Source organism: Ciconia boyciana, chromosome 3 (assembly GCF_034638445.1).
Source record: "Ciconia boyciana chromosome 3, ASM3463844v1, whole genome shotgun sequence".
Lineage (NCBI taxonomy): Eukaryota > Metazoa > Chordata > Aves > Ciconiiformes > Ciconiidae > Ciconia > Ciconia boyciana.
This window is the reverse complement of record NC_132936.1, coordinates 18,894,722-18,920,050: the sequence shown is the minus strand read 5'-3', so window position 1 is coordinate 18,920,050 and position 25,329 is coordinate 18,894,722. Positions and strand designations below refer to the sequence as shown.

Sequence of the window (25,329 nt, the reverse complement as noted above, 5' to 3'; positions counted from 1 at the left end):
ATTATAACACGCCTCAAAAGGTAGCGTTGCTAAGAAAGTTTCGAGAATCTGTGTTGAGAATCTGGAGGAAGAAGGCAGGTTTTATATGAAGGTGACCTTCAGAAACACGTAAGCAGAATATTATCACTGACCTCTGCCTACAGAAGGAAGAGAAAGATGTATGTTCCTGGGGGGGGAGTGGGGTCACAGCCACAGACCCAGGTGCTGCCCATATGACTTTGTATTCTGATTTTAATGAAACTATATAACATTGATGCCTTTTGTTATTTAACACACTGTTTTGTTTGAGGGGGTTTTTTTGTTACTGGGCTTGGAGGTTTTTTTGTTTCCTTATGTTTTTGGCAGGGCTTGCACAGGTGTGCATAGCTGCAGCTGTCACACAGCAAAGCATATGTACACACACATGTTCTGATTCCATATGAAATCAGTTTTCCAGCCTCCAAGGAGAAAGAAGCAGGAGAAGGGTGCCAGTGACTTCATGCAATAAAGTCTTTAGCCATCCTAACAGTAGTGCACAGAAAGTTCACGTTGTGAGATGGGGAGAGAAAAAGCAAGTTCATTCACAGAGAGCGAGAGGCTGAAATGGGCAAAAAGCGACCTCAGCTGCAAGAAGTCTTAAAAAATATTGGCAGTATATGGACAATATAAATGTGGGCACATACAGGGTTAAACCCAACGTCCAAGGCAATACAATGAATTTAACCTCCCGTTCCTAGAGCAAAGTTCCTCTAGACATGACTCTCTGCGGCTGTTGGAAGCCAGTCCTTCACAACCCAACCACCCCTCGCCCAGGCTGCAGGCTGGTAGGGTGGAGATCCCCTGATTTGCTTGGGCGTACAAAACCCAAGGAGACACCTCCACTGACACCAAGGGGGAACAGACATATCCTCTCCCTAATCTCTCCACGCTGCTCAGGACAGTGCATTAAGACTGTGCTTCAGAGAACAGCAGAGAGGTGGCAGAGTGATAGTACTCCTGCCCCGTACTGCAGCAAGTGAAATACTCCAGACCCTCACGATTGCGGCTGTAATTCCATTGAGGGTTTCTGGTGACATTAGCCAACGCCTCAAGTCTTTCTCTTGATGGAATTAGAGACCTGCTATGGTCTGTGGGATAGACATCGATGCTGATGTCATTAGCCTCAGCGCTGGTTCTGGCTGAAAAGGCTGAAGCACTGAAAAGCAGCTTCTAAAAGTAAGAGCTATTTGAAATAATGTTTTAAGGGGAAGCCAAAGAGCTCACGTAGCATAGCTCAGAAGTAGCTTTCAAGACAACAGTAGCTGAAAGATAGAACGATATACAGAGGAATCGAATGTGCTGTTTACATTATTTGTTATAATATGGTACCTCCTTTCTTTTCTCCTTGCTTTTCACCTTGCTTGCACCAGTATCAACTAAAATAGCATCACTGAAGGCAGCGGGATCACGTTGCATAAACGTGTCTGATGTGAAGTCAGGGTCAAGCTTTAAATATAAATATATTACTAATTCTAGGACAGCTACCGGGCAATGGTGGAAATCCTCGTTACCTAAGGGGCAGTTTTGTGACTGGAGCTCTGTTCGCACAGGGCTTCGCCTTCCATAGAAGGCTGCCTGACTGGTTTCTGCACTTTGTCATCTTAAGTGGCCTAAAAATATGCTGACAATAAAAGCTTTTTTTGACAGTTGTGTAGAGGCCTCTAGTGGGGAGATGAACAGAGGGTGGAGGTTATTCATCCTTTGCCCTCCCCCACCCAGCCTAACACTCCACCCAATTCAGCAGAGCCAAAAATGTGTCCACTGCAGAAGCTTTCTCTTATTTTTGAAAGTTAATCTCCTCCAGAACTGGATTACCACTGGCTAATCCCTTTAACCACAGGCACATAATGTTGGAAATGGATAACTTGCTTAGAAACCTGCTCAGAGCACACACGTTTAAGACGCATACACGGCCTTTTGGCTGCTCAGCATCATGCCTGTTAGAGCAAACACTGCCCGCTGCTATTTGCTGGCTCCTGCCTTGCCTTAAGAGGCCTCTCGTACCTTTCCTATATACATTATAGAGGGGTTTTTACTGAGCTGTTGTGCGCTACCCTCCACATTATGCTGGAGCTCTGCTATTCCACCTCCTGCCTTCTCGGAATGTGTTTTATATTTTAGTTGGAGAGCTGTAGTAAAGATTTTAAATGAGCGGTTTCTGCTCATTACACAGGCCTGCCGCCCTATTAAACAGATAGATGTTGTGCTTCTCATGGTGCTGGAGTCTTCTGCAGCAGTTTGTGTGCTGTGTCCCACACTACACTGCTTTTTATTTACATTTCAAAACACCTGTCTGGCGCTGTGCGTGCTGCACAAAAATTAAAATTACAGCCTAGTGCCGGAAATATGCTAAATATTTCTGCCTCGTTGATACTGCATTGGAATGTGTGAGAGGGGAGATGGAAGAAAAAGCATTATTATTTCATTCAGAAAGTGTATGAAGAACTAGAGATTTCATTAGTAGTGTGAGCACAAAGGTGAGTTATGGTACGGAGTAATAATACATCTTGGTTGATGAGTCAGCACTGAGCAGGGAGGCAGCCACGTTTTTTACTCTGAGTATCACTGGTATTTGTTCCGCAATCAGACAGTATCTGGGATATTAATGAAGTATAGATAGCAATACTGGTTATAGTTTAATCATGTAACTGGAAAGCAGCTTCTGAACATATAATTACTTATACAGAAAATCATCCATGCTCTGTGCTGAATTATTATATAAAAAGGAATCTTGTTAATATTCTGTAATGGCACAGAGGAGAAGGTAATGATGGCACAGTATATTCTGAGTCTCAAATTAAAGACTAATCCAATGCTACATTGTGATTCAGGGTGTGAAGTTAGAGGCAGTCAAGTGCAGTCCTACCCATCTCATAACCTTGGATGTTGATACCTGCTTGATGGAAGATGGAAGGGGCATTTTACTCTTTCAGCATAGGTAAAACCTCAAATTTACAGATTCTTCTTATAAAATGGTCGTTTCATTTGCTTGCAGGCTCCCTGCAGTACCAGTTTCTAATCAGATATCTATTTGCAGTATGTATAATGCCTAGAAAGTCATTCTGAGTTATCTATGACTACAAAGTTTTAATCTGGTACAAAGAGACACTGTCATAATATGAAATCAGGCCCTGTCTAAAAATCACTGATAATGGGGAGCAAAGGCATTATTTCTTTTTGTCATTTTAATATTGACCAGCACTGGCATAATCAATTAAGAAGAGTTGTTAGATTCAGAGATTTCTACTACGTTGGAAATATAGAAGTGACAGTATGCCAGTATGCCATATGTGCATCACTTCTGTCTCCTAGGCATAACAGGGAAACAATTTATCACTATAGTGCACCCAACATGTCCCCATCTATCAGCCAGCCCCTTTATCATATGTTTGTGCCTCCATTTCAACAGCAGGTACCAAATGTCACACTTGTATTTACTACCGCATGGTTCTGCTGAGGCAGCTCCTCAAAAGCCTTTGTACTACAAAACCCAATCTTTCACCAGAAAGGACTTTAAAAAAATGCACAAAGGTTGTGCCAAGGTAGGTATCTGCGTCGGATCAGCCGCTGTCGGCAGAAATCCAAGGTCTAGGTAAACTGTTTTGGAAATGGTTCCGATGCTCGGGCAATGTCTAGTCTACAGCCAGCATGTGAGCTTCACCTGCTGCCACGAGATTTCCAAGGAGACAGCTGGCAAGTGAGGAAGTCCCTCAGCCCACAGAGGCTCAGAGACGTTGATGTTGCCCTTCTGCAGGCATCAGCCAAAGCAGCCTGACGATGGTCTTTGTCTCCAGGGGGCAACTACCTGCAACAGTGAAGTTGTTTCAGTCCTGTCAAACTGAGAAGTGTTTTCCATATGCTGAAGATTTGTTGTTTTATTTATGATGCTGTGAAGGCTTACTGTAAAGAAACGGTGCAATATGGGCTGTAGTCTCACTGGTGCAGAAAGCAGAAATTGTCTTTATTTATTAAGATGAAGACTTTAAGTATTGCTAATTCCTTAAAATAATTCTTAAATGAGGTAACTGAATCTACACAAGACTTTCTCTTCTAGTCTGTGGAATGGGGCTGGCTCTCAGTGCTGCACTGCCTAGGAAGTGGTCAGATATCTCTGATGACAGAGACTGCATAGATGTTTCAATTTAATAATGTACGGAAAAATTGTACAGGTTTTAATTCTAGCAACCCTCCATTTCCTATAAGATTCAAGGGTGCTTTCATTAATTGAAAGACCTGACAGTGATGTGAGATTTATAAATCTGGATTTTAAATTAGGTAATTTAGATTACATGGGATAATCCAAAGCACATTCTTAGTTTGACTGGCAGAGGCTTTGTGTCCCAAAATGCTGAATTCGAATCTTTTCCATGGGCCTCTTGGGAAGACACCTTGGGCAGAGATTGCTACCCCAGAATAAGCTACAGGTCTCAGCTACATCTGCATGTTCAACTGAGCACTGGTGCTGGCTCACCTATACTATTAAATTGTCAGCACAGTCCTGAGAATGTTAAATGAACTAATACAGATGTCTCTCTTTCCAGGACAAGAGCAGATGACTCCCAAAGCTGTAGAGAGCCCACCTTCTGGCTGTTAACAGTCACTGTTTACCACTCCAGAAACAAATATTTGGTATTTTCAACCCATAACTCAGGGGCTTTGCAAAGGTTCCTAAACTGTAACTGTTTGTTTGAAATAGTACAAGATATAGACAGATCTTTCAACCACTGCTACAGCCCGATGCAATCTCTGCCTCAGTTCCTCCAACAGTTGTGCAAGCTGCAACAGTCTGCAAGCTGGCCTGAATCAGCTGGGACATCACAAACCTCCTTGTGCAAAGTTCCTCCCAGAGAAACGCTGCTGAATCTCTTGCTTACCAAGGCACAAGCAATTTTGCTAGTTTGACTACAAATCTTAGTGCTATATTGCCCCGTACGAGCTATTCAAATGTTGTTAGTCCATGCATTGAACCCAAGCACAACAGCATCTTGCGCCTACCTTCGTAAGACAAGAAAAAATGAAGCAAGAGCTTCATTGCAAGTGTTTAGTACAAGGAGTTCGTAATTTTAAATTCCTGAATTGCAAATAAACAGACCTGTAATAGGTGAGGACAAACATAAATGCCAAGGAGTTTTTATGTCCATTATATTCTCACCTTAACAAATCAAAATTATTTAAAATTACTTTGGTGGCACAAGAAGAACTGGTTGACTGTAGAAGGAAAGATACCACTGCTTAAGAAACAGTATTTGCCTCACAGTAGTAGTTGAAACCTGTCTCATTCACTCTTTTTGGCCATCAGTTGTTTTTTGTGATGGAACAGCGGACAAGGTACAGTTGGGAAAAGACCTTTCTTTAATTATTATTTATTTAAATCTTCTACTTTGAACATCTGATGATGCAGCCAGAGAATGCATTGGGGGCAGCATGATAGTTAGGCACCTGGATGAAGTCAACCTGGCCACCATTTTTTTTTAAATGAGAAAGGTAAAAGGTCATACAAGTAAGTGCAAGAGCAGAAGGATGACAAGGTGCACTTTTTCTATCTCACTGCTTCCAGAATACACACACACCAGAGAGTACCAGGCTCTGTGATTAGTTGTGTACTGACACATCAAACTGTTTGTTTCAGTGAATTTGTAACAAAAGGACAGGCCACTCCAGCAATTTTTTTCTCAAAATACGTAAACTTCCTTGGGGCCAAATTGTGGTGCAACTTCCAGAGCCACACAAGAGAATAACAGGATTCGGACACCCCATAAAAAATTATGCTGTGAGTGGCTGCTAGATCAGGGCGCTTGGTGGCTCAGCTTGCCTTGCAGTCTTCTGCAGGGGCAATGTAACATTATCCAACCCTTTGCATGGGTCTCACAGCAAAGCCACAGTTTGGCCTTTAAAGAATAAATCTCCATCGTTATATTATGCCTGAATTGTCAGTGTTAACATGCTAATGGTTAGTTTTGGAAGTTACATGGTGTTGCTGGTTAATATAATGGCCAAGCACACGTAAAGTGGGAATTCTGAATATTGCAGCAGGATATATATAACTTAACATAGTTTTTCAAGGCAAAATTCAGCATTACTGTTGGTGGCAGACTGGTGGCAGAGTCTGTGTTGGGATTGGGGGAGAGGAAGTGGAAAAGGAGACAGAAAGGTTGAAGGGGGAAAAAGTTTCAACGAAGGGAGTTTAGGTAAGAGGGTGTTGAAGGAAAAAGTGTGGCAGAACGGAAAAGCAGCAGAGAGCTATAGGTGGAAATACTTTCCTTTCCTGCTGCTGCTGGGATGGAAATAGAGAGAGGGGCAGCAATTTTATCTGGGTTGGAGGAGTGCATGCCTTGAAGTAGTAACCGTCCCATATACTCCTGTGTAGGGGCTGGAGTTGGGGGGTATATCAGGTGGAATAGCCTGTCTCAGGGCAGCTGCCTGCTCTGACCCTGCCTTGAGCAATTTTGAGATGCCCTGTCTCAGATTTCAGCTGTCACAAACAGCTGGAGCTCCACTGACTTTGGAGTGCCACCTCTTTCCTTTCCCCTGTCAACCCCGGCAGCAAGAGGGGCAAAGGCACATTGCATATGTAGCACGGTGCCAATGGGAATGTCCACTTGTGAGGTTTTAAATCACACGTTCATTGCAAAATTCACATCTTGGTTAATGGCTGTGCTCACCGTGTTCACAGCATCTGCTGTGTGTGTCAGCCTGCGAAGCTGCAGCATTCACGAGGGAGCACGACAGGGTTAAGAGGGCGGCTGGAGCATATGCGCAGCTGCAGGCTCAGATGAACACTTGCAGACATTGTGCTTCGCTCTTTGTACAGGGTTCATTTTCTACAGCACTCCAGCACACTCGCATACCCCCGCTCGCACAGGCACAAGCACACATATACACACACAAGTACCGCTCTGAGAAGATTACAGTAACCAGCAGTTATAATTTTACTTAAGCCTTTATGACGTTTTTAATTAAAAAGGCTTTAGTGCTTTTCTAGCATGACATTTGATTGCACTCTAGATAATGCACCCTTGCCAATTCTGGCAGCAGTAAAGCATTCAGAAAATATATGAAATATTTTTATAAGGAATTTTGCCTGATTGGTCTTCAAAGAAAGACACAATGATTTCAAACCATATGTATTCTTTTGAATAAAACAACAACATATGCCAGAGCATGATAGGTGAAGAAAATCACTCTGTCCAAATTACTGTCCATTCTAAACTGTGTTTTCATTCTTGCTACCTAGATTCATGTTTATGTTTCATATAAGAATTTACTCAAATTTGTTGCACCATTTTGAAGTACTGACTGAAATGAAACCTGCTACAAGCTGCTTCTTGCCTGTCTGGAAAAACCCGGGTCTGATGCCCTTGTCATCCATACCATTTTAATTTATTTGACTTAATCCTGATTTCCATCGCAAGCAGAATCACAGATCCTCATTCCTCAGAAGCTGTCAGAATTATGCTTTATTATTATTTTTATTACTATTAATATTTATATTCCTTTGATTTATTCACATGTATTCCTTTATCCACTTTGGTCAGCAATAATCACACTTTGCTTAAACATGGTGCCTTGTTAATCTCTTGACACTGAGCTCTAATGCTATGCTCTTTCCTGGATTTATGCAAATCTGAAAGCAGAAATGCTGTTACTAAGGACCTCACACGCTTTGATGCTATGGATGCATTTCCAAGATCAAAGAACAAAATTCTAGCACTACTGAAGTCATCTGAAGGTAGCCATTGACAAAAAGAGCTCCTAGATCTTTCTCAAAATAATAGATCTCTTAGAGAATTATTTGGTTGTTTGTTTTGTTTTCTTTTTTCCAGTTAGGCAAAGCTTCTGACATTTCAAACTGTTTCCACGCAAATTGAAGCAAAAATATATTTTTTTTAAAATTAATTTTGCAGAAAAAAATCCTGGGTAAAGCCAAGTTGCCATTTTTTAACAAATTAAAACCTTTTTTTTTTCAGTTTGTAACAAAAACTGTGTATACTTTGTGCTGAAAAATATTGAGAAACTTTTAGTTTTATTGTCTTTTTTCAAAATAAAACTTTGGTGGAATGTTCCTGCAGAAAGCTTCAGTCATGGGAAACAAATTAGTCATTTCATGACAAATTTGTCTATGGCTCCATCACGATAGTATGCGAATGCTTCCCAGGCAGATTTGTTCTGATAGCATCCTTATGACATGAATAGTTCTCACCCTTCTCCTGCTATGGATGAGGAAAAAGGCACAAATATTCACATCAAAACCTTCTCCTCATTTGTTAAATCCTGATTTGAAATGCCAAGCAACAGATTTTTCAGCCAATGTTGTTTTATGGCACTTTATTTATCGTAGGGCGCTTTATTTACTCCGAGCATAATTCCCACTGACTCCGGTTGTCACCCTGAGAGCTCAGCATTGCTGCAGACCAGACACCAGATGTCCCCTGGTAGGCACTACAATGAGGAACACACACACTTACTTACCACCTGTGAAAAAAAAGTGATTTATGCTGCTTGCCCAGGGATGTAGGGTGACCTGACCCTGCAAGAGCCCTCGGGCTCAGCTGGACCTGCCCCAGCCTTAGCCCATCTGCCTGCGCAGAGGGAAGGATGGAGGGGACTGGCAGGGGACAAGCCGTGTGTTGCAGGAAGGAGGTGGCTCCTCACACAGCCACAGGGGACAGCTCTGGGGACTGAGCGGTGTCCAGGCAGATTGCTCTGAATTTGATATCTACTTGAAAAAATCGGCCCAGCATTGGTTCTGCTGTCAGACTGTTTCTTTGGAGGGGCTGGGGAGAAAATTGTTATCCCTCACCGAGGATTGCATAGGGTTCACAGTTAGAAGGCAGGACTGGGTATCACTGTCTGCTTTAACGACCCGTCCAGCCTTCCCATGGCTGCAAGCCCTTCACTGCTTTCCATTTTTATAGTGACACAAGGGTCCTTTTTAATGAGGTTTCATTAAATCCCTGTCTTGATCCATTTCCTGAATCCCATCTATCACATGTAGTGCATGAGGTGAGGATATAGAAGAAAACATTTTATCGGACTGAACCTGGTGAATCCTGTCTTGTTCACCAGCAGCTTGAGCCTCAAACGACGATGAGCTCTGCCCCTTGGCTCTGTACGGAGAGTGGTCCTCCGTTGTGCACATTTAAGTACGTAGCTCCTTGCTTTTGGCTCATCCCAATTTTTTTGATCCTTAGGCTGATATCCCAGAGCCCTTCTTCTAACTGCCCAGCAGCCCCAGCAGCGAGCTGGGAGAGCAGGTGGAGGCAGCCCTGTGCCACTGTGCCCAATGCTCAATGCCCCGTGCTGGATGCGGGTGATGAGGCTGCGGGGAGAGCTCTGCTCAGCCCCTCAGAACGTGCTCACCAACGGGAGCATCGGGTCTCTTTAACAAGCCTCCTCTGAGCTGCAGTGAATTGAAAGGCTGCAGAGGCTTATGACTTGGCCAGATGTTGATAGCTTTTTTTTGGTGAACGCTACAAGCATGTTTCTGACACCTAGTCAGGAGTGGCCCACGACTCAGGTTTCAGATGCATTGCAAGCCATGGAGATGCTGGAGTCCTTCAACAAAATGGTGGCTGAAACTTTCTAAAATGGGTGAAGCAGCTCATCTTTTCCTGCATGCCATGCTGGGGAAGCACCGCACCATTTTTGCAACGTTTTTCCTGGATGTTCTGCTCACACTTTTCCAAAAGCATTTACCCTAGGGCAAGCACTCTGCAGGGGATATTTCAACTCAGAAAGACTGGCAAAGTTATGAGAAACTAAAAATGGAGTTTTAAAAGGATGCATTTCAGCCAGCTTTCACCGTAAATACCACTACTTATACTTATAAGGCTTACACAGTACATGCAATTTTTGAAGCACCGCAACCAATTTTTCAACAGTAAATTTTTCCTGTGCTTTAAAAACAAAACTCAATACAACCTTAACTCTGGAGCTAACATGTTACCTCCACAATGAAATTTTGTAATATCTTTAACACCAGTAATTCATATGACTCCTGCCATTATTTGTGGCCTGAAAGATATCAGGAGAAGGAGGGGGAGGAATTCCTACTGACTTGAAAGAGGTTTTTAGAACCAGCGTACTATGGAGTACAGTCCCCTTTTTCTTAATGGCCCAATTTGGTTCAAAGAATGCTTCAAGGCATTTAAAAATGCTTTAAAGGCAGCAGGTTCTCAACTACATATGTCAAATTGCAGCCAAGAGTGAAATTTTATAGCTCATTGAAAAATAAGATCGTATTATGGAAAAATCTGACACGCCCTTAATTATTGCAGCCTGAACGAACCCATTACAATAAAGCAAACTGATAAAACTTGGGAGACACAAAAGACAGGTCTGTAATAGGAAGCCAGATCAATGCCATGCATGTGTCGCTGCAGAGCTTTGGGGATCTTGACTTTTTAATCAGAATACCTGGCCTGTAGCCTCAGCGGCACCCCTTCTGCACGACTGCATGGAAAACCAGCCCGGGGTGCACTTGAACAAAAAATAGCATCGTTAAAAAAAGTCCAGTTATTTTATGCTAGTTGTAACAATCAAAGCCCCTGAGCCCCTGGTACCTGCAACATATAATCTTCTTACACTCTCTAGTGTATTGAGCATGTTCAGTTTCTCTGTGAGGGGAAGAAGTTATAACACATTCATTTCAGACATATAGAGCAAATGGGGCGTAGGGGAAATAGGACTACAGTATTATTTAGGTACTTCCGTTCTGCAGTTTTTGAGTATTAGTTACCTAATTATCCCTGAGGACCTGGGTTTGGGTGTTTTGCTCACAGCCACACAAGACAGCAGTGACAGAAAAGGCAAACCTTGCTTCAGCAGTGCTGTTGTAAAGATAATGTATTGTGTTTAAATGATGTGCAACTGAGGGTCATATTAATCACCTTATTTAATATTCCCCTTTTCCCTTTGTCTTAGATGGACAGTATAAAGGTATTTGTAAAAGCTACATCTTTATGCCATTCGGCCGCTTAGGTAGCTTAGCCAGTGTTCTCTATAAAAAGAAATCAAGAACAAAAAAACCCCAATGCCTACCACATGTATCGAAATGGCTATAAACTATCTTTTGGTTTTCCACCTTTTAACACAACCACGTACCTTCTGAGCCAACCCTCCTGTTCTTACAGCTCTTTGTTTTATGTCTTTCTATCACTGTAAACTGACTGTGCTTATCCAGTTATAACCCCCGCTTAAATCCCAAACTGCCATATTTAGCACTCTCGCTCCCTCTCGTGGCTCTATATTATCTATACACCAACTCCAAAGGATGGCTTGCAGAACAATTGCAAACAAGTAACTTCAGAAGAGACAGTGTTAATCTAATGTGCTGCAGATAGCCCTTTATGCACGAGTGTGCCCGATACACTGGATTAACAGAAGGAGTAAAAGAAAAGAAACTTAAAAGAAAAAGAACTGGCATCCTAACAGAACTAGACACGCGAATGGAGCGAGGCAAGTGTGTCGGAGCCTGCCATCTGATCCGCGGAGCTTGCCCCTGTGATGGAATTTATGGCACGGTGTGTTTTGAGATCAGACTGCTCGCATCTCCCGTGCCAGATCCACTCCCTGTGTGGGGAAATCTGGGCAAGCAGCAGGAAAATCAGCAAGGTTCCCTCAATGAGGCTTCCAGAAGATTGTTTTGTCAGATGTTGGCCACCCTGCAGATAAAGCCCCAGGGTCTGTAGATCTCTGAGGGAGCCTGCCAAAAACCCAAGTCACCTCCCTTGGGTCAGTGGGGTTCTGCCTTCCCTCCCCACCTCCCTGCCTGCCCCAGCCCAGCTCCCTGGCATCTCCCTTTGGGCCACTGTGGTCCTGCAAGGGGAGGATTTCACAGTACTGGAGCGTGCCTCGGGCAAAATTCACTCCCCAAATTCACACTAAAAATCCTTTTTCCGGAGGTCAAAACAGAGGATCTTAATGTCAAGAGGCAGTGCTCCTTTCTGCATGAGTCTCTGCACAGATCACCAGGGACATCAATAGGTCATGCACGCCAGCAGACAGCCAGTGATGGAAAAAACATGCAATCCAAGACCCCTGCTTCTGTCTGGGATGGGCAGACAGCCCCTACAAAAGAAAACATTTGACAAAAGAAGTAAGAGATATTTGTCTAAAAGAAATGCCATGCCTTCCGTGCCCTTTTATGCTCTAGAACAGATTATAAGGACAGGGAGGTCTTTTAAAAGTCCTTTAAATATTTCCCATACAACTCCATTGCTTCAAATATTTGATTCTTCTTATTGAAGCACGTGAGAATGAGTATATCTTGAGGCCGTAAACCTCTTCCACCGCCTGAAACAGGGTGAGATGTTTTCTTACCGCCAACCAACATGCAGGACCTGCTACCCTGAGCCTTAGCATGTGCACAGCTCCTATTAAAGACCAGGGGCTTAGTGCCCAGGGCTCTCCACATCTGAATATTAGATTCCAAATCCACCATGTGGATCCTGTTAATTCCACACTGAGAAAGAATATCAGAGCTCAGAGTGATAATCCGTGATGGGCCTAACCCAAAATCCCCAGTCGAAGCAGCCGTGACCTCTGAAGGAGTTCAGACCCAGATCCAGACCTCTGTGATTTACCCCAGCTCCACAGGCTGTGCATGCAACATTAACGTGACCTGAATCCCAGGATACAAAAGCAAACCACAGACTTGTTGATGCCCCAGCTGTGCTTGATTTACTGAAACTGGATTCAGGGCTTTCCCTGTGACAACTGGCCACACCACTGGCATTGCTGGAAGCAACAGACATTATTTGCTTTTCTCCTGCAGTGTGCTAGTAAGTTCCTTCCTGCCTATTTTCTCCCCGAGATGGTAAAGCAAGGTTTGATATTTACTATAAAGCTGTTCCTCTGTAGGGTGGGAACTAGAACAAAGAGCTTGATTACAGAAATCTTTGAACTCCTCCTTCACACTGGTCATCTCTTTACTCCCTCTTATGCCAATACCTCCAATTCTATGGAGCATCTATGGAAAATAGCAGATGCTATTTTCTGCTCCTTAACTTGGCAATGGGAAGTGCTAAAATCACTCACGTCTAGAATTTTTCCTGCGGGATATGAACCAACACCATTTACAATATATTCATTTCTCTCTCAGTAAGTACAGCTGCTGAGGAAGAGAACAAAACAAAAACAAACCCTCAAAGAGAGAGGTGAAACAATGGTGAGAACAAGCCTCCTGCGAAGCTTTCAAACCTGCTGTGATTTTATGGATACAGACCACTCTGAGAGCAGGATTTCTCATCGCTTCAGCATTTGTAGTCCTGGTTGAAGGCAGGGAGAGTGATATGTATGAGATAAGTTCAGCTTCAGAGGCTTCTTGAGCAGTTTCCTAGGCTGCTAGGTTTGGTTTAAGAGTTTTAAATAACATCCAAAACACTCTTCCTATCCCTATTGCTGATGTTTTCTGAAAATTGATCCACACATCATTTTTTTGCTATCTGCCAAAGATTAAGTCAGAAGTCTGAATGAGATACCTGCATTTTACATGCAGAGTGTAGACTTTGATCAAGGAACTTGTTACAGCAATTACACTCAACTTAAAGGTCTCCAAAAGTACTAAAGTGGAAAGACTGAGAAGAAGGTCCCTATTAAGTCCTCCTCCCTACCAGATGCATTACTCATGTCTGCCCAGGAGTGCAACCTCACCTTGGCGGCACCCTTCCAGTGAAAAGACTGCCCAGGGCTCACCCACCAACCTTGAGAGCACAGGGACAGAAATGCTCTTCCTTTGTACAACAGATTGACAAAATACATTCCAGGAAGACATAACCGGGGTCAGATCCGTACCCTGCCTTCAGAGGTTCAATCCCTTGTCTCTTTTCTCAGGTAAGAGTCAGGATAAAATTACTTTGGGAATAAGAATGTTCTTACTCTTGTAGCCCTGTGGGGAAAAGGTTAGGAAACCATCACACTTGTCTTTCCCATTTCTAGGAGGAATTTGAAAAAAAATTCCTGTCATATAACTAAACTATGTATTCAGAGACAGATTTAATTCCCTATGCCTTCCCCCAGCACAGATGTGCGCACATACACACACACATGCACACATATACATATGCACAGTTCAGGTTGATGTGCATCCAGTCCATCATCCTTGCATCCTTCCAATCTTGCATCAATGTGATTCTATTATAGATGATCAGGTTTTGAAATAGAAATGCTTCTACCCTTCGCTTTTTCTTCATTTTTTTCCATTGATGATTTTGTATGGAATATTTACTGTGCTTTTTGTGCTTTTTGTGGCATGACCTTTCAGGAGGGAAATGAGTATTCCTCTGTGTCTGCCTTTTGTTTGACTATCCCCCATTTTTCCTGTCTTATTCTTTATTACAGCATGGGCTGAGCACAGCTCTCATGGACTCCCCTCTGCCTCAGACCTGCCCTCTGCCTGGTGGGCTGCAAACTCGGAGCAGCTCCCAGCTTGTTTTGTTTGTATTGGAAGACTTTCTTGTTTTCCTTTGCCCTCCCCGAGGGGCTCTCTGCAGCCTCCTGCAATTTTGTTTGATCGGGTTTCTGAGCCATGTGCAGCATCCTAGGGCTCCGTGGTTGGGGTGGACATCAGGGCCTGTTCTGGCCAGTGAGTTTGCATGTACAAGTGGCTGCAGACCATTCTGCTCCCCTTCTCCAGGACAGTACTGCAGCTGCTCTTCTGTTTTGCCCTGAACAGAACTGCCCAAAGAACTTATTTGGAAAAGAAGATGAGAGTAGCAACCCCTGTCCCTTCTGAATATTGTGAAATCATCCTGAAAAACCACCCTGTAGATCCAGTGTCTCTGGAGACTTATGTGAGCAACAGGTTTTGTCCCAACAGATTCAATTTTACAGGAAAACCTTTGTGAAATGGCAAGCAATTTCTTCCTAAGATCAAACACTTTGAGAAAGTGAACCTATTTTTGGTGATCTCTGGCAATGCTACATATAGGTGCTTCCTTTAAATTGAAGCTGCAGATAAATAAGTTTTAATTTCCTATGCAGAGCCCACATTCAGATAATTTCATAGCTGTCTGCTCAGTGAAACTCCCACACAGAAAAAGGAGAGGCTTTTTACGGTACCTTGAGAGCAGTTTGTTGCACAGATGATGCATCTTCCAAGGGAGGCAGCTGTGACTGTAAAGTAGACGAACTCTAGAGCTGAACTCTTTGCTGTTACAAGAGTCATATGGGAATGCTGCTGGTAGCTGAGGAGCTGTGCTGCTACGGGGAAGCAGAGCCAGACCCACTAAAAGGCCTTTGATCACAAATACCACTGTTAAACCCAACAGCAGTTCAGAAGCTGGGAACTGCTAAATAAAAGCTAACTGCAAGTGCCTTCCCTTCACTAAAATAGCCTATATTCCATTTAGCAAACAAAGCTTATGTGGAAAATGCAAAAGCAGAGCAAAACCCATGTTATTTGGGCAATACACACACATAGTACACAAAAATAATACATGAACTACATTATTAAGGAATGTCTATATAGCTCTCAGGAGAACAGACATACTTAGGTAATCAGCTTCAGTAAAATATTGTTGTAGAGTGAGAAAGCTCAAATGAAAATATTAGCACGGAGACATTTTTGCCAACCTGACACAGAAGCATTGCATCCCATTTTGGAGTGAAAACTAAAAATAGTCTTAAGATGTTTGAGGATTTCTTTTCTGGAGGGGCAAGATGGGTATCAGGGGTGTCTGAAGCTTGTGTTGCCCACACTTCGGACTGCAGGAGGGAAAGGGAGGTTTCCGGAAGTTGCAGTCATGGACTGGAGCATTCACCTCAAAAGCTTACAGGCTGGGAACAAGGAGTACATGCAGCTGGATACAGACCAAACTTCAGAGACAGCAGCAGCACAGTATCTTCTGTGTGTCAACACACCAAAATCTGCTTGCATCAGCGGGTGAGACTCATTAGCATGCTGCATCGTTACTCACTGCTCCAACCTCATGCAAGTCTGACCAATACCACTAGAGTCGAGGAAGAGTTATTTGGAAATGGTCCTCTACAAGAGTATTCGTATCACCAACAAAAGCCTCAGAGTCGCTGGCCCAGGAGACTTACAGCTGTGGGAGGTGGTCTACGTCCTCTGCAGAAGTTGTGTCTTCCGTCCTCTCAAGAAAAGACGTGCCTGCTTGATTACAGCATCTTTTGCAAAAAAAACCCTAAAAGCCTAAGCAAATATGCAGACTGCACTAACCTTTCCCCTATATAGCTGGCCCCGGGGAGGGAGAGAGCAGCAGAAAAAGTAAATTACCCCTCTGGAGCTCATTCTGTACCTGCCACGTGCTTAAAATGGGGCTTTATCTGGCTGGCTCTTTTCACAAGCAATGAGTTTGCGGGCATAGCATTTTTCGTCATATTTCCCCCGCTTTGGAGTACATGACATGCACTATCTCTATGGCTGAATAAAAGGTCATGACTGACCAGCTGGTAACACAGAATGCATTTTTAGACTAATGGCAGGGTATTCTAGCTTTTGTTTCACGTTACAATGACTGCACATTTACATAAACCCTACATCTGTTTAGTTAAATTAAGCCAGAGGGTGATGAACTTTGTCTTTACAAAAGAGCTGATTTAATTTTATCGAACATAGCTTTCCATTTAAAAGATCAAAGTCAGTGCAGCCCCCTGCAGCAACAATTCAATCTTATGTGTTTCTTCAAATATTCAAATTAAGAAAATAGGGGAACTGGGACTGAAAAAGCTAATGAATTTTAACAGACAACTAGCAATTATTCATTCCTTAAAAAAAAAAAAGAAAATAAAAAAGGAAAATAAAAACAAATATAAAAACTCTTCGGGCTTTGGGGCCTTTGTTTATCCCGAGCTTGAAGAGAGACATTTTTCCTTCCATCAAAGTCCCATGGAATGTCCTGACACTCCTGCCTTTGAAACTGGAAGGAATTGATAGGGGAGGCAGCGTGCACATTTTTAGGCAAATTTCTAGAAGCTAGTAATGCTATGGGGAGATTACACCAAATGTGGAACAGTGAAGAAAACCTGGTGGAGAACTGGCCTCTCTAGGTGTCATGTGTTAGTTCCAGGCACTCAGCACAGTGAACTCCTACTCGATAAAGCATCACTTTGTGTATAAAGTCACTTGTTATCTCTATAGAACATAATGATAAAAATCATGACTATGAAACTGTATCTGTAATGGAGATAGATATTTCATGTCTTCTGAAAGAGCCTGCATGTCATCTTCTAGCCTCTGACTTTGGGGTCTTGCAAGTCTTTGTCTTGCAAACTTTTACTTGGGGGGGGGGCGAAATGGCTGAATACCAGCCTTACATTTCACTGCTGAAGTTTGGTATTTGCTTACAAGTGGTTTCCTCACCTCTCAGGCTGACAGCAGCACTTGCTACTCCAACACTGGATGAGCACCTTGGCTACACTCCATGCTACAGCAGGATGGGGCCAAGCACACACCAAAATCCACTCTTCCCTGCTCCCATCCTGTGGTTCCCCCCTGCAGGAAACCTGGCACCATGGACCAAAAGGAGCTGTAGCATGTTCCAGGTGAGCCCTCGATCTGGACACTGAGGAAACCGGGCCCAAAATCTGTTTTGGTTCCAAGGAAACCTTTCCAGGAGATACATGTTGCTTCTACATGACGTCTCCGTAATACATCCCCGTTAGCATTTCAGCTTGGATCAGGAACGCATTTTTGAAGCATTCCTCCTGACCACCCCTCCTCACCACACTTTGCTTCATGTCGTGGAACAGTCCTGGCATCTGTGAACTGGACTCCATCCAGACAGAGCTAAACCAAGAGATCTGGTGGAGAAGCACACTTACTGCACTACAGAGAGACCAGCCCAGGCGACCAGATTAGAGCTGGTCTGAAATAAATCTCTGAAATACATGGAGGGCACACACTGGGTCCTCTGCACCAGCTCCTCTGCACTACAGATCCTTGTTACTACTTGTTCCAGGCCACCTGCTAATATAGATACAGCCCAAAGAGGCTGCACTGCTGCTTTCTAACCCTCTCACTGCTTAAATGGGTGAATAGTGCCATTTTAGGCACCATATGGTATCCCTGCAGGCCTCCAGCTGCCACTCTACAGATCAACAGCTCAACCAAATGTCTCATATCATATCTGGCAGCCCCATGCAGACATCTCAGATACCTTAGAGAGACTAACTGGCTGTGGATGTCTATGTTTAGGCAACTGAATACCATTTTATTTAAGTATCTATTCCCCTCTAGACCAAAAAAAATGCAAGCAAATGAGATTAAAAATGAGAAAAAAGATGCCTGAAAGACTATGGTGAGTTCTATAAAACAAAACAAAACAAAACAAAACAAAACAAAAAACCCCAACCCAAACCAAAATAAAATAAAATAAAAAACAAAACATCTTGTAAAATTCTCTCCTATAAAACTCTTGGAGAACTTTTTAAAATAACTAAAAAGTTCAAGCTTAATTTGTTAATAATTAAACAAAAGTTTAATTTGGGCAAATGAAAGTATTGTTTTGTACTTCAAGAAACACCCAAACTTTATAAATAGTGTTTATTGTTCAGTGAGGACTGGATTCACTGACTTTTAACAGAACTGTTGAGAAGCTTGATATTAAGTTTCTGTGTGTGTACTTTACTAGTCTAACACCCCAGATGCTCTGAGAACTGTAGTATCAGGATCTTTGCAGGATCACATCCTAAAACTAGGTCTGTACTAGTAAATCATTAAATTATCAAATTGCTAAATTTACTGGGGTAGTAATGAAAGAAACATGCTTTGGCATGTCCTTTGCCCTGAGGACGACTGACAGAGAGCAGCCTTTGTCTGTGCTAGCAAATGCCTGGCCTCCAAAATGGGTTGGCCACAGGTAAACAGGGATGGTCCAGGGCATCTGCATGGCAGAGGCTGGTGGCCACAGGCCAGCGCTGTGCTACGGGCTAACCTCCCAGTCTTACACAACTACCACACTCCAAAGCTGTAGAAAACCAGTTTTATCTACCAAGAAATAGCCTAAATTTCTTAACCTGCGTGAAATTATTTGGAGCTTCAGGTCTTTTAAGCACTGAAACCAAAATCCTGACCTCTTGTGGCCATCAGACTGCCCAGCAAAACAGTTTATAACACATAAAGCAGGTGATGCTCTTGCTGGGTGCGCGATGGCAGGTGTTGGTGTATTCCTGCTGCTCCTCTCCCAGACCTGCCTGCGGTTCAGCAGCCAGTGACAAACCTCTACATTTGTTATAAATTTAAATTAAAGTAATAGTGCAGTCTTTTTAGACACTGTGGACAAAAATGTGGCAGAAATGCCACAGAAATGAGAAGTATGATTACGCACAGTAACATCCTGCATGTGGCACACAACCTCTTGCAGACCTTTAATTCTAACAAAGACATGAGAAAGGGACATGTTGGTTTGATCTGCCTTGCTTTGCTGTTCTGTTAGTCTGCCAATCATTTATCAAATGTTTTTAATTTCAGGTTCTTCTCAGGCCTCTGTTTCTAATATGTCAGCATCCTCCTGTTTCCCTCTGAAATGAATTGATATTTCAGTTGTATATGTCGACAGGCTTGGACTTTATTACTTAGAGGCCTAGATGCTTACTGGCCCTCATTTATGACACAATTTTTGCAGGGTGCACATCACAGCAGCAGCTGCTTATCCTCTATTCCAGTAAACAACACTGGGCCACTGGATTCTCTGTTCCTCAGTGTTATGATCATTTTATTGTTTTACTGCGAAATGATGTTTCATCCTCTCCTTGTGCACCAAACGCTCTTGCTGCAGTCCAGTGAATTCTGGCACACAACAGATGCAGGAACAGGTTCTCCTGGTGATGAAGATGCAACGTGATAGCATCTTGAAATGTCACAGTGTCAGAGAGCACTCTGAGGTACTTCATACATGACCGTAGTATGTTTGTGGCTTTGCTAAGAATGCTGAACAACATGCGAGTGGTATTTTGCCTTATACAGAAAAGTATCAGCAGGTAATGGTGAAACAGATAACCTGCCCAGATTACTGTCCACAGAAGAAAGAGAAGATACTTCTGTGGGACTAAACATATCACAGTGCATTTTCAGGTAGCAAAAATAGAGGGATAATAAAAAGTATCTTTTAAGTGCTATTACACAGAAGTTGCTTTCACAAAGCACAATGTTTTTTAATTAGTTGTAGCACTGTCTGGAGAACCTCTTCCTTGGAGGGGCTGGCATCAACCTCTTGGCACTCAGGATTCACCATCCTTCTGTATGACTCTTCAACTCTATTTAAAAACCAAACAAGAGAAATGAAACTACAAATTGCAGGGATATGAAATGGCATTAGTCATCAGTCTCAGAAGAAAGTGTTTGTGCTGCAGAATTAAATCTACTGCAAAGAGCAATAAACCATTAGTTACTATTACAATGCGAACCTGAAAGTGCCTGTTTTCCTTGACATGATTCCCAGAGCTCTATCCATGTTCACACAGCATGGCATTAAAGTATTTCTTTCTTTACAGCTTAACACTGGATACTGTCCGGTACAGCAGTACAGTGGACAGCCTGCTTCTAACACCTGAGTTAATTTATTCAGAGCCTGCTAAGGTGTCTCTGAACTATGTGGTACAGTGTTGTGTAGGTGTGCTCACTGACTGATCTCAGCTTTGAGTCACGGGAGAACTGGATTACAGAGTTGACACATCATTTAACCCTTTCCTCTGATCAACTTTGCTAACCAGATGAATACCGGAATGAAATTCAGGATGAAAACCTCCTTGCTTAGACTATAAGCCTTCTCAGAATGCAGAACTCTCCCACGTTTAGTCTATGAGGATGTGAATGAGAACGTGAATATAATTTTCTCTGTTCCCACAAGAATTAGTAATGTCAAACACTGAGGCCACAAGCTGCAAGACAAATCAAGCAAGATTCTGAATGTTCTCACATCCAGGTTGACATAATTAACAAGCAGAAATAACCACAGGCTTTCTGACGAGAATAAGAAGTAACAGAATTAAAACATGAAAGATTCTTAAAATGGCAGCATGTTCCCTTGGCTCACCCACCCCTCTGCATGTCCCCCTATATGAACTACGTGTCTGCACAGAGCTTCTGTCAGAATTAAGCAATGGATATTTTTAAGGTTTTAAGGATATTTTACGATATTTAAGGATATTAATATAAGGATATATTAATAATAATATCCTTATTAATAAGGATTAATATTTTAAGGATATTTAACAATCACCAGAAATGTTAAAACCCTAGAACCAGATTTCAGTTTTGCAATGTGTAGATATGGACACCGACATTCAGGTGTCTATACTGAGGTATCTACATGAGCTCTAGGTATTTAAGTTTCCACTATAGACAATGATGATCCAATCGATACATTTGGCAGAGCCTAGACAGCAATTCAGCACACCCTGAAGTAGGATACCTAGGGTGCAATTCAGTTGCCTAAGCAAATGTATCTAGTACTCCTTGAGATGCCCCGGACTATCTCATTTAGCCTCCAGTTGCTGGGCCGGAAAGGATACACAGGTTCTGCGTCACATCTGCCAGCCTCATGCAGAGATCATATCATATGGCTCTAGATCAGATCATATCAAATGGCTCTAGATACTTATACTTAGATCACTGGGCTCCAAGCGGATGGTGAGCTGAATCATTTCAAAGGCTCCGTTGAGTGTATTGGCTATATTGCGACCTGAGACACTTAGCGCAACTAAAGACATCTACAAGAGGAGATCTAAATTTTGTTCTCTTAATCTGGAGCTCAATTCCAGACTTTTCTGGGGAAGCTATGTGTTTCAACTCCTTGCTTCCCAGTTCTGGAACTTTTAGGTCTCTCTCCTTCATGACCTCAATAAGAAAGGTGCTACAATACAAGCAGCAAGTAGCAAAATACAAGTATTTTAACTCCAAAGTCCTTTGCAGGAGAACAAACTTCTTCACCTGCAGCTTTCAAACATTTTCAATTAGAAGTGACAGAATTTACCCTCCTTGTCAGCCATGAATCCTTTCCAAAAAAACCCAACCCAAAAGCTTAGACACAGGAAATCCTTGTCCCAGTAATGTGAGTAGGACATTTTGCTACTGATCCCACAGGAGCCAAGATTGCCTCCATCCTCTTACTCCTCATTAAGGTGTACCTTTGGCGAAACAAGCTGTTAGCTTCCAGCTCAGCTTCCTCCTTTGTTTTCTCCAGCCCCCGACGCTGAAGTCTCCGGACTCTCTCCTCAGGGTCAACAGTCAGGAGAAGAACAAGATCAGGTTTAAGCAGATCCTCGGGCCACTGGTACACCTCATCATGGACTGGTGGAAGATCCTGGACTTTCCCATTTATTTCAGTGGCAATTGTGTAGGCGGCTGTGCTGTGCCAGTATCTGTCAGGAAAATACAAAATGGAGAGAGAAATTTTAAAGAGGACAGTAATTCTTCAGCAATATAGGAGACAGGTGTCAATATAATGACAAGTGCAATAATGACTAGGTAGGTGACAATGTGATTTTGAAGGGAACTGTAAAGAGCAATTCTGTGCCATCCATGTTTTCTTAACAGAGCCATAATACTCAATGCAATACTCAGAATTACTGTGAATTATTAATTAAAACATATGGCAGAAGCTACACATTAGGCAAAGAATGTTTGAGATACTCCTATCCAAAGAAAGTCTTCTCATATAATGAGAGAGGTCAAAGGAAGAGTTACATTATATGTCCAAATCCAATACTCTCAGTGTCTTTTTTGTGGTTCCCATCCTACTTCATGCAACAGATTTGTTCAACCACATGTGAATGAAGATGGACTATTTATAAACGGTTATGCATTTCACTTGTATTTAACATTCCCACCACTATGAAGCACTGTATTTTATATATTTCAGTGGGTTTGAGGCTGATTAAAAATGGCACTCACACATCCGCAAACAACTTCTGTGTATGTGTGTTATGGGGGGAGGTTACAGTACATCTATTGAAACAAGCCAGGAGTTTCAAAGTGCATCTAGACTTTCTTTATTAAGAGTAATACTGAAAGCTGCCTACACAGTTGGTGAAAACAAGAAATTACATAAACAAAACCAAAACAAGTGGGAAGCATATTTCTGGCTTTACATCCTCAAAGAGTAAGTCTACCTAAAACTTGGTCATTCTAATCCACCCATATCTCAGATGCTTCTTAGAGATAGCCATGATCAGCAGCCCTCATTCTCCTCAGGTTTGTCACAGAGCCCTGCTTTGGCAGGGCTGCACAGTCCATGCCTCCACTATTCCTAACTGAAGATGTAACACTTTTCTTGTGTGTTAAAGCCAGTTATGAGTATTACACTGCTGAAAGTCCCCCACCTTACTGTTATCATAAGTATTACGCTTTAGAAGATTTAATATTTATCTGACTACCTGCAAAGTAGCACTTCCAAGAAAAAAAAGAGAAAAAAGAAGAAACACAGAGACTATCATTGACAACTTCTGCTTGTAACACTGAACAACTGTGTGATGGCGCTGATATAAGAGGACTTCTTAAATATACAAACCTGTCTATGATCACAGGTGCCTGAGTGGATGCTTTTGCTATTTCTGAAGCAAGAATGTAGTTGCCTGCAGCATAAAATGCTCTTTTAATGGGTGCTGGCTCATCATCAAATATTGTCCTCCACTGGCTGATGCAAGCTGGTGGAGACCGTAGCAGAACGCCATTCAGGGTATCCTTAACAGACTGGGTTACAGTGGTTTTGCCTGCATTTCATTTACAGAAGAAACATTTGTTATATTACATGTCAGATACAACTGAGTTTTCAAAACTGAAAAATGCTCCTATCTGTTCACTTGTAGCACATGTTCTGACACCTGACTATGTAACCTGAGTGTCTTGTGATAAGGTTTTCAGTGGAAAATGATTATGAGTCCGGTGCCAGGAATCATTACTCCACTTCCTACTCTCAGGGCCTTCCTCCCCTCCCTCTTGCCAGCTTTCTCTCTTCACTCCTTTAAAAGCATTAAATGCATGGCAATTTCTCTATATATCCATTTACAATCCTTTTCTAGGTCACAATTCACGTGGACGTTGCAACGCTGTCACCCAATACTTTCTTCTTCTGAAAATACAGAAAACAAAGTTATTCAGAGGCAACTTTCTCTCTGAGACAAGCTGCTGCCAGTTTCCCAGACTACCACTATTTTAGTTCGTTTATTTGAAAACTCTCTGGTAAAAGTACGTTTCATCAGCTGCACAAGAAATTTAATTTCCAGTACTCCACTCTTGGTATTCTTTCATCTACATAGATAAGGAGTTCATCCACTGAATGAAAATTAGCATAGACTGTTTGATCTTTTACAAGTAAGAGAAGACAGGATGGTGTTTATAATTACTAAATCTTTCGAATCTGTCACAGCTTTCCAGGATTTTCTGAATTTTTAAGCCTCACGCCTGGCTGAAAGCCATAGCGGCTGCTCTTCCCAACAATTTCTCATCCGCCGTCCTTCAACCACACGCTGCTCTTACCTGTGGCATCCAGCCCCTCAAAAACGACGACGGGAAAACGTCCCTTCTTCTGGTGCTCGGGACACGTCTCCAGCAGGTCGAGTACCGCTGCGGCCTCCGGGATCCGCGCCGCGCACTGCAAGGAGAGATGTGACCCCGCCGCGCAGCCTGCCTTCGCGCCACCCTGCGAAGCTGGCAGAGCCAGCCGCGGCCCCGCGGCCCCGCGGCCCCGCACCCCCGCAGCCCCGGCGGGCGCTCACCTCCCGCAGGCGGTCCCGGACGGCGGGGGCGGCGGGCGGCAGGGCGCGGCGGAGGGGCTGGGGGCCCGGCGGCCCCGGGGCGCAGCGCCGCAGCATCGCCGCCGGGAGCCGGAGCCGGCGGCAGCGCGGAGAGGGGCGGGCGGCGGCGGAGCCAGCGGGAAACGAAACCAGCCGCGCCGGCCGGGAAAGGGCCGGTCCGCGGGGACGAGCCCTCCTCAGAGGGGAGGGGTTCCTGCCTTCGCGCCCCGCGCTGTAGTGGCACTGCAGTGAGCGGGCTTGGTCGCCGCGGGAAATGGCTGTGCATGGATGGGCTGGAAGTGAAAGTGGAAAACAAGGTCTTGGCCTCGGGAGCCCGTCTGCCCGCCCCCCCAGCAAAAAAGGGTCACGTTCCCACGGACTCCCGTGGCTGAATCCTGGTGGTCTCCAAAGAAAAAAAAAGGGCAAATACTCTGCTGCTTCGGACTGGCCCAGAGAGACAAGCAAGCTGTAAAACGGATTGAACTGGTTTGCTGTGTGCGGTGCCCAAGTAGCACCGAGCTGTCAGGGCATATTGGCGACTTAACCCCATTATCCTGTTACTCAGCGCCTTGATAACAAGACTAACGGACTCAAATAATTTGGGACTTTTACAAG

General features: G+C 43.3%; 1 protein-coding gene across 1 annotated transcript; it reads right to left on the bottom strand.

Moving 5' to 3' along the window:
• Window positions 1-18,627: 18,627 nt before the first annotated feature.
• On the bottom strand, window positions 18,628-24,829 carry CMPK2 (cytidine/uridine monophosphate kinase 2). The gene is made up of 5 exons (XM_072857785.1): window positions 24,697-24,829; window positions 24,458-24,572; window positions 23,490-23,691; window positions 22,108-22,341; window positions 18,628-20,235 (listed from the first exon to the last, which is right to left on the bottom strand). The coding sequence occupies exons 1-5, from the start codon at window positions 24,790-24,792 to the stop codon at window positions 20,115-20,117; spliced, it is 768 nt and encodes a 255-aa protein (XP_072713886.1). The 5' UTR covers window positions 24,793-24,829; the 3' UTR covers window positions 18,628-20,114.
• Window positions 24,830-25,329: the final 500 nt, after the last annotated feature.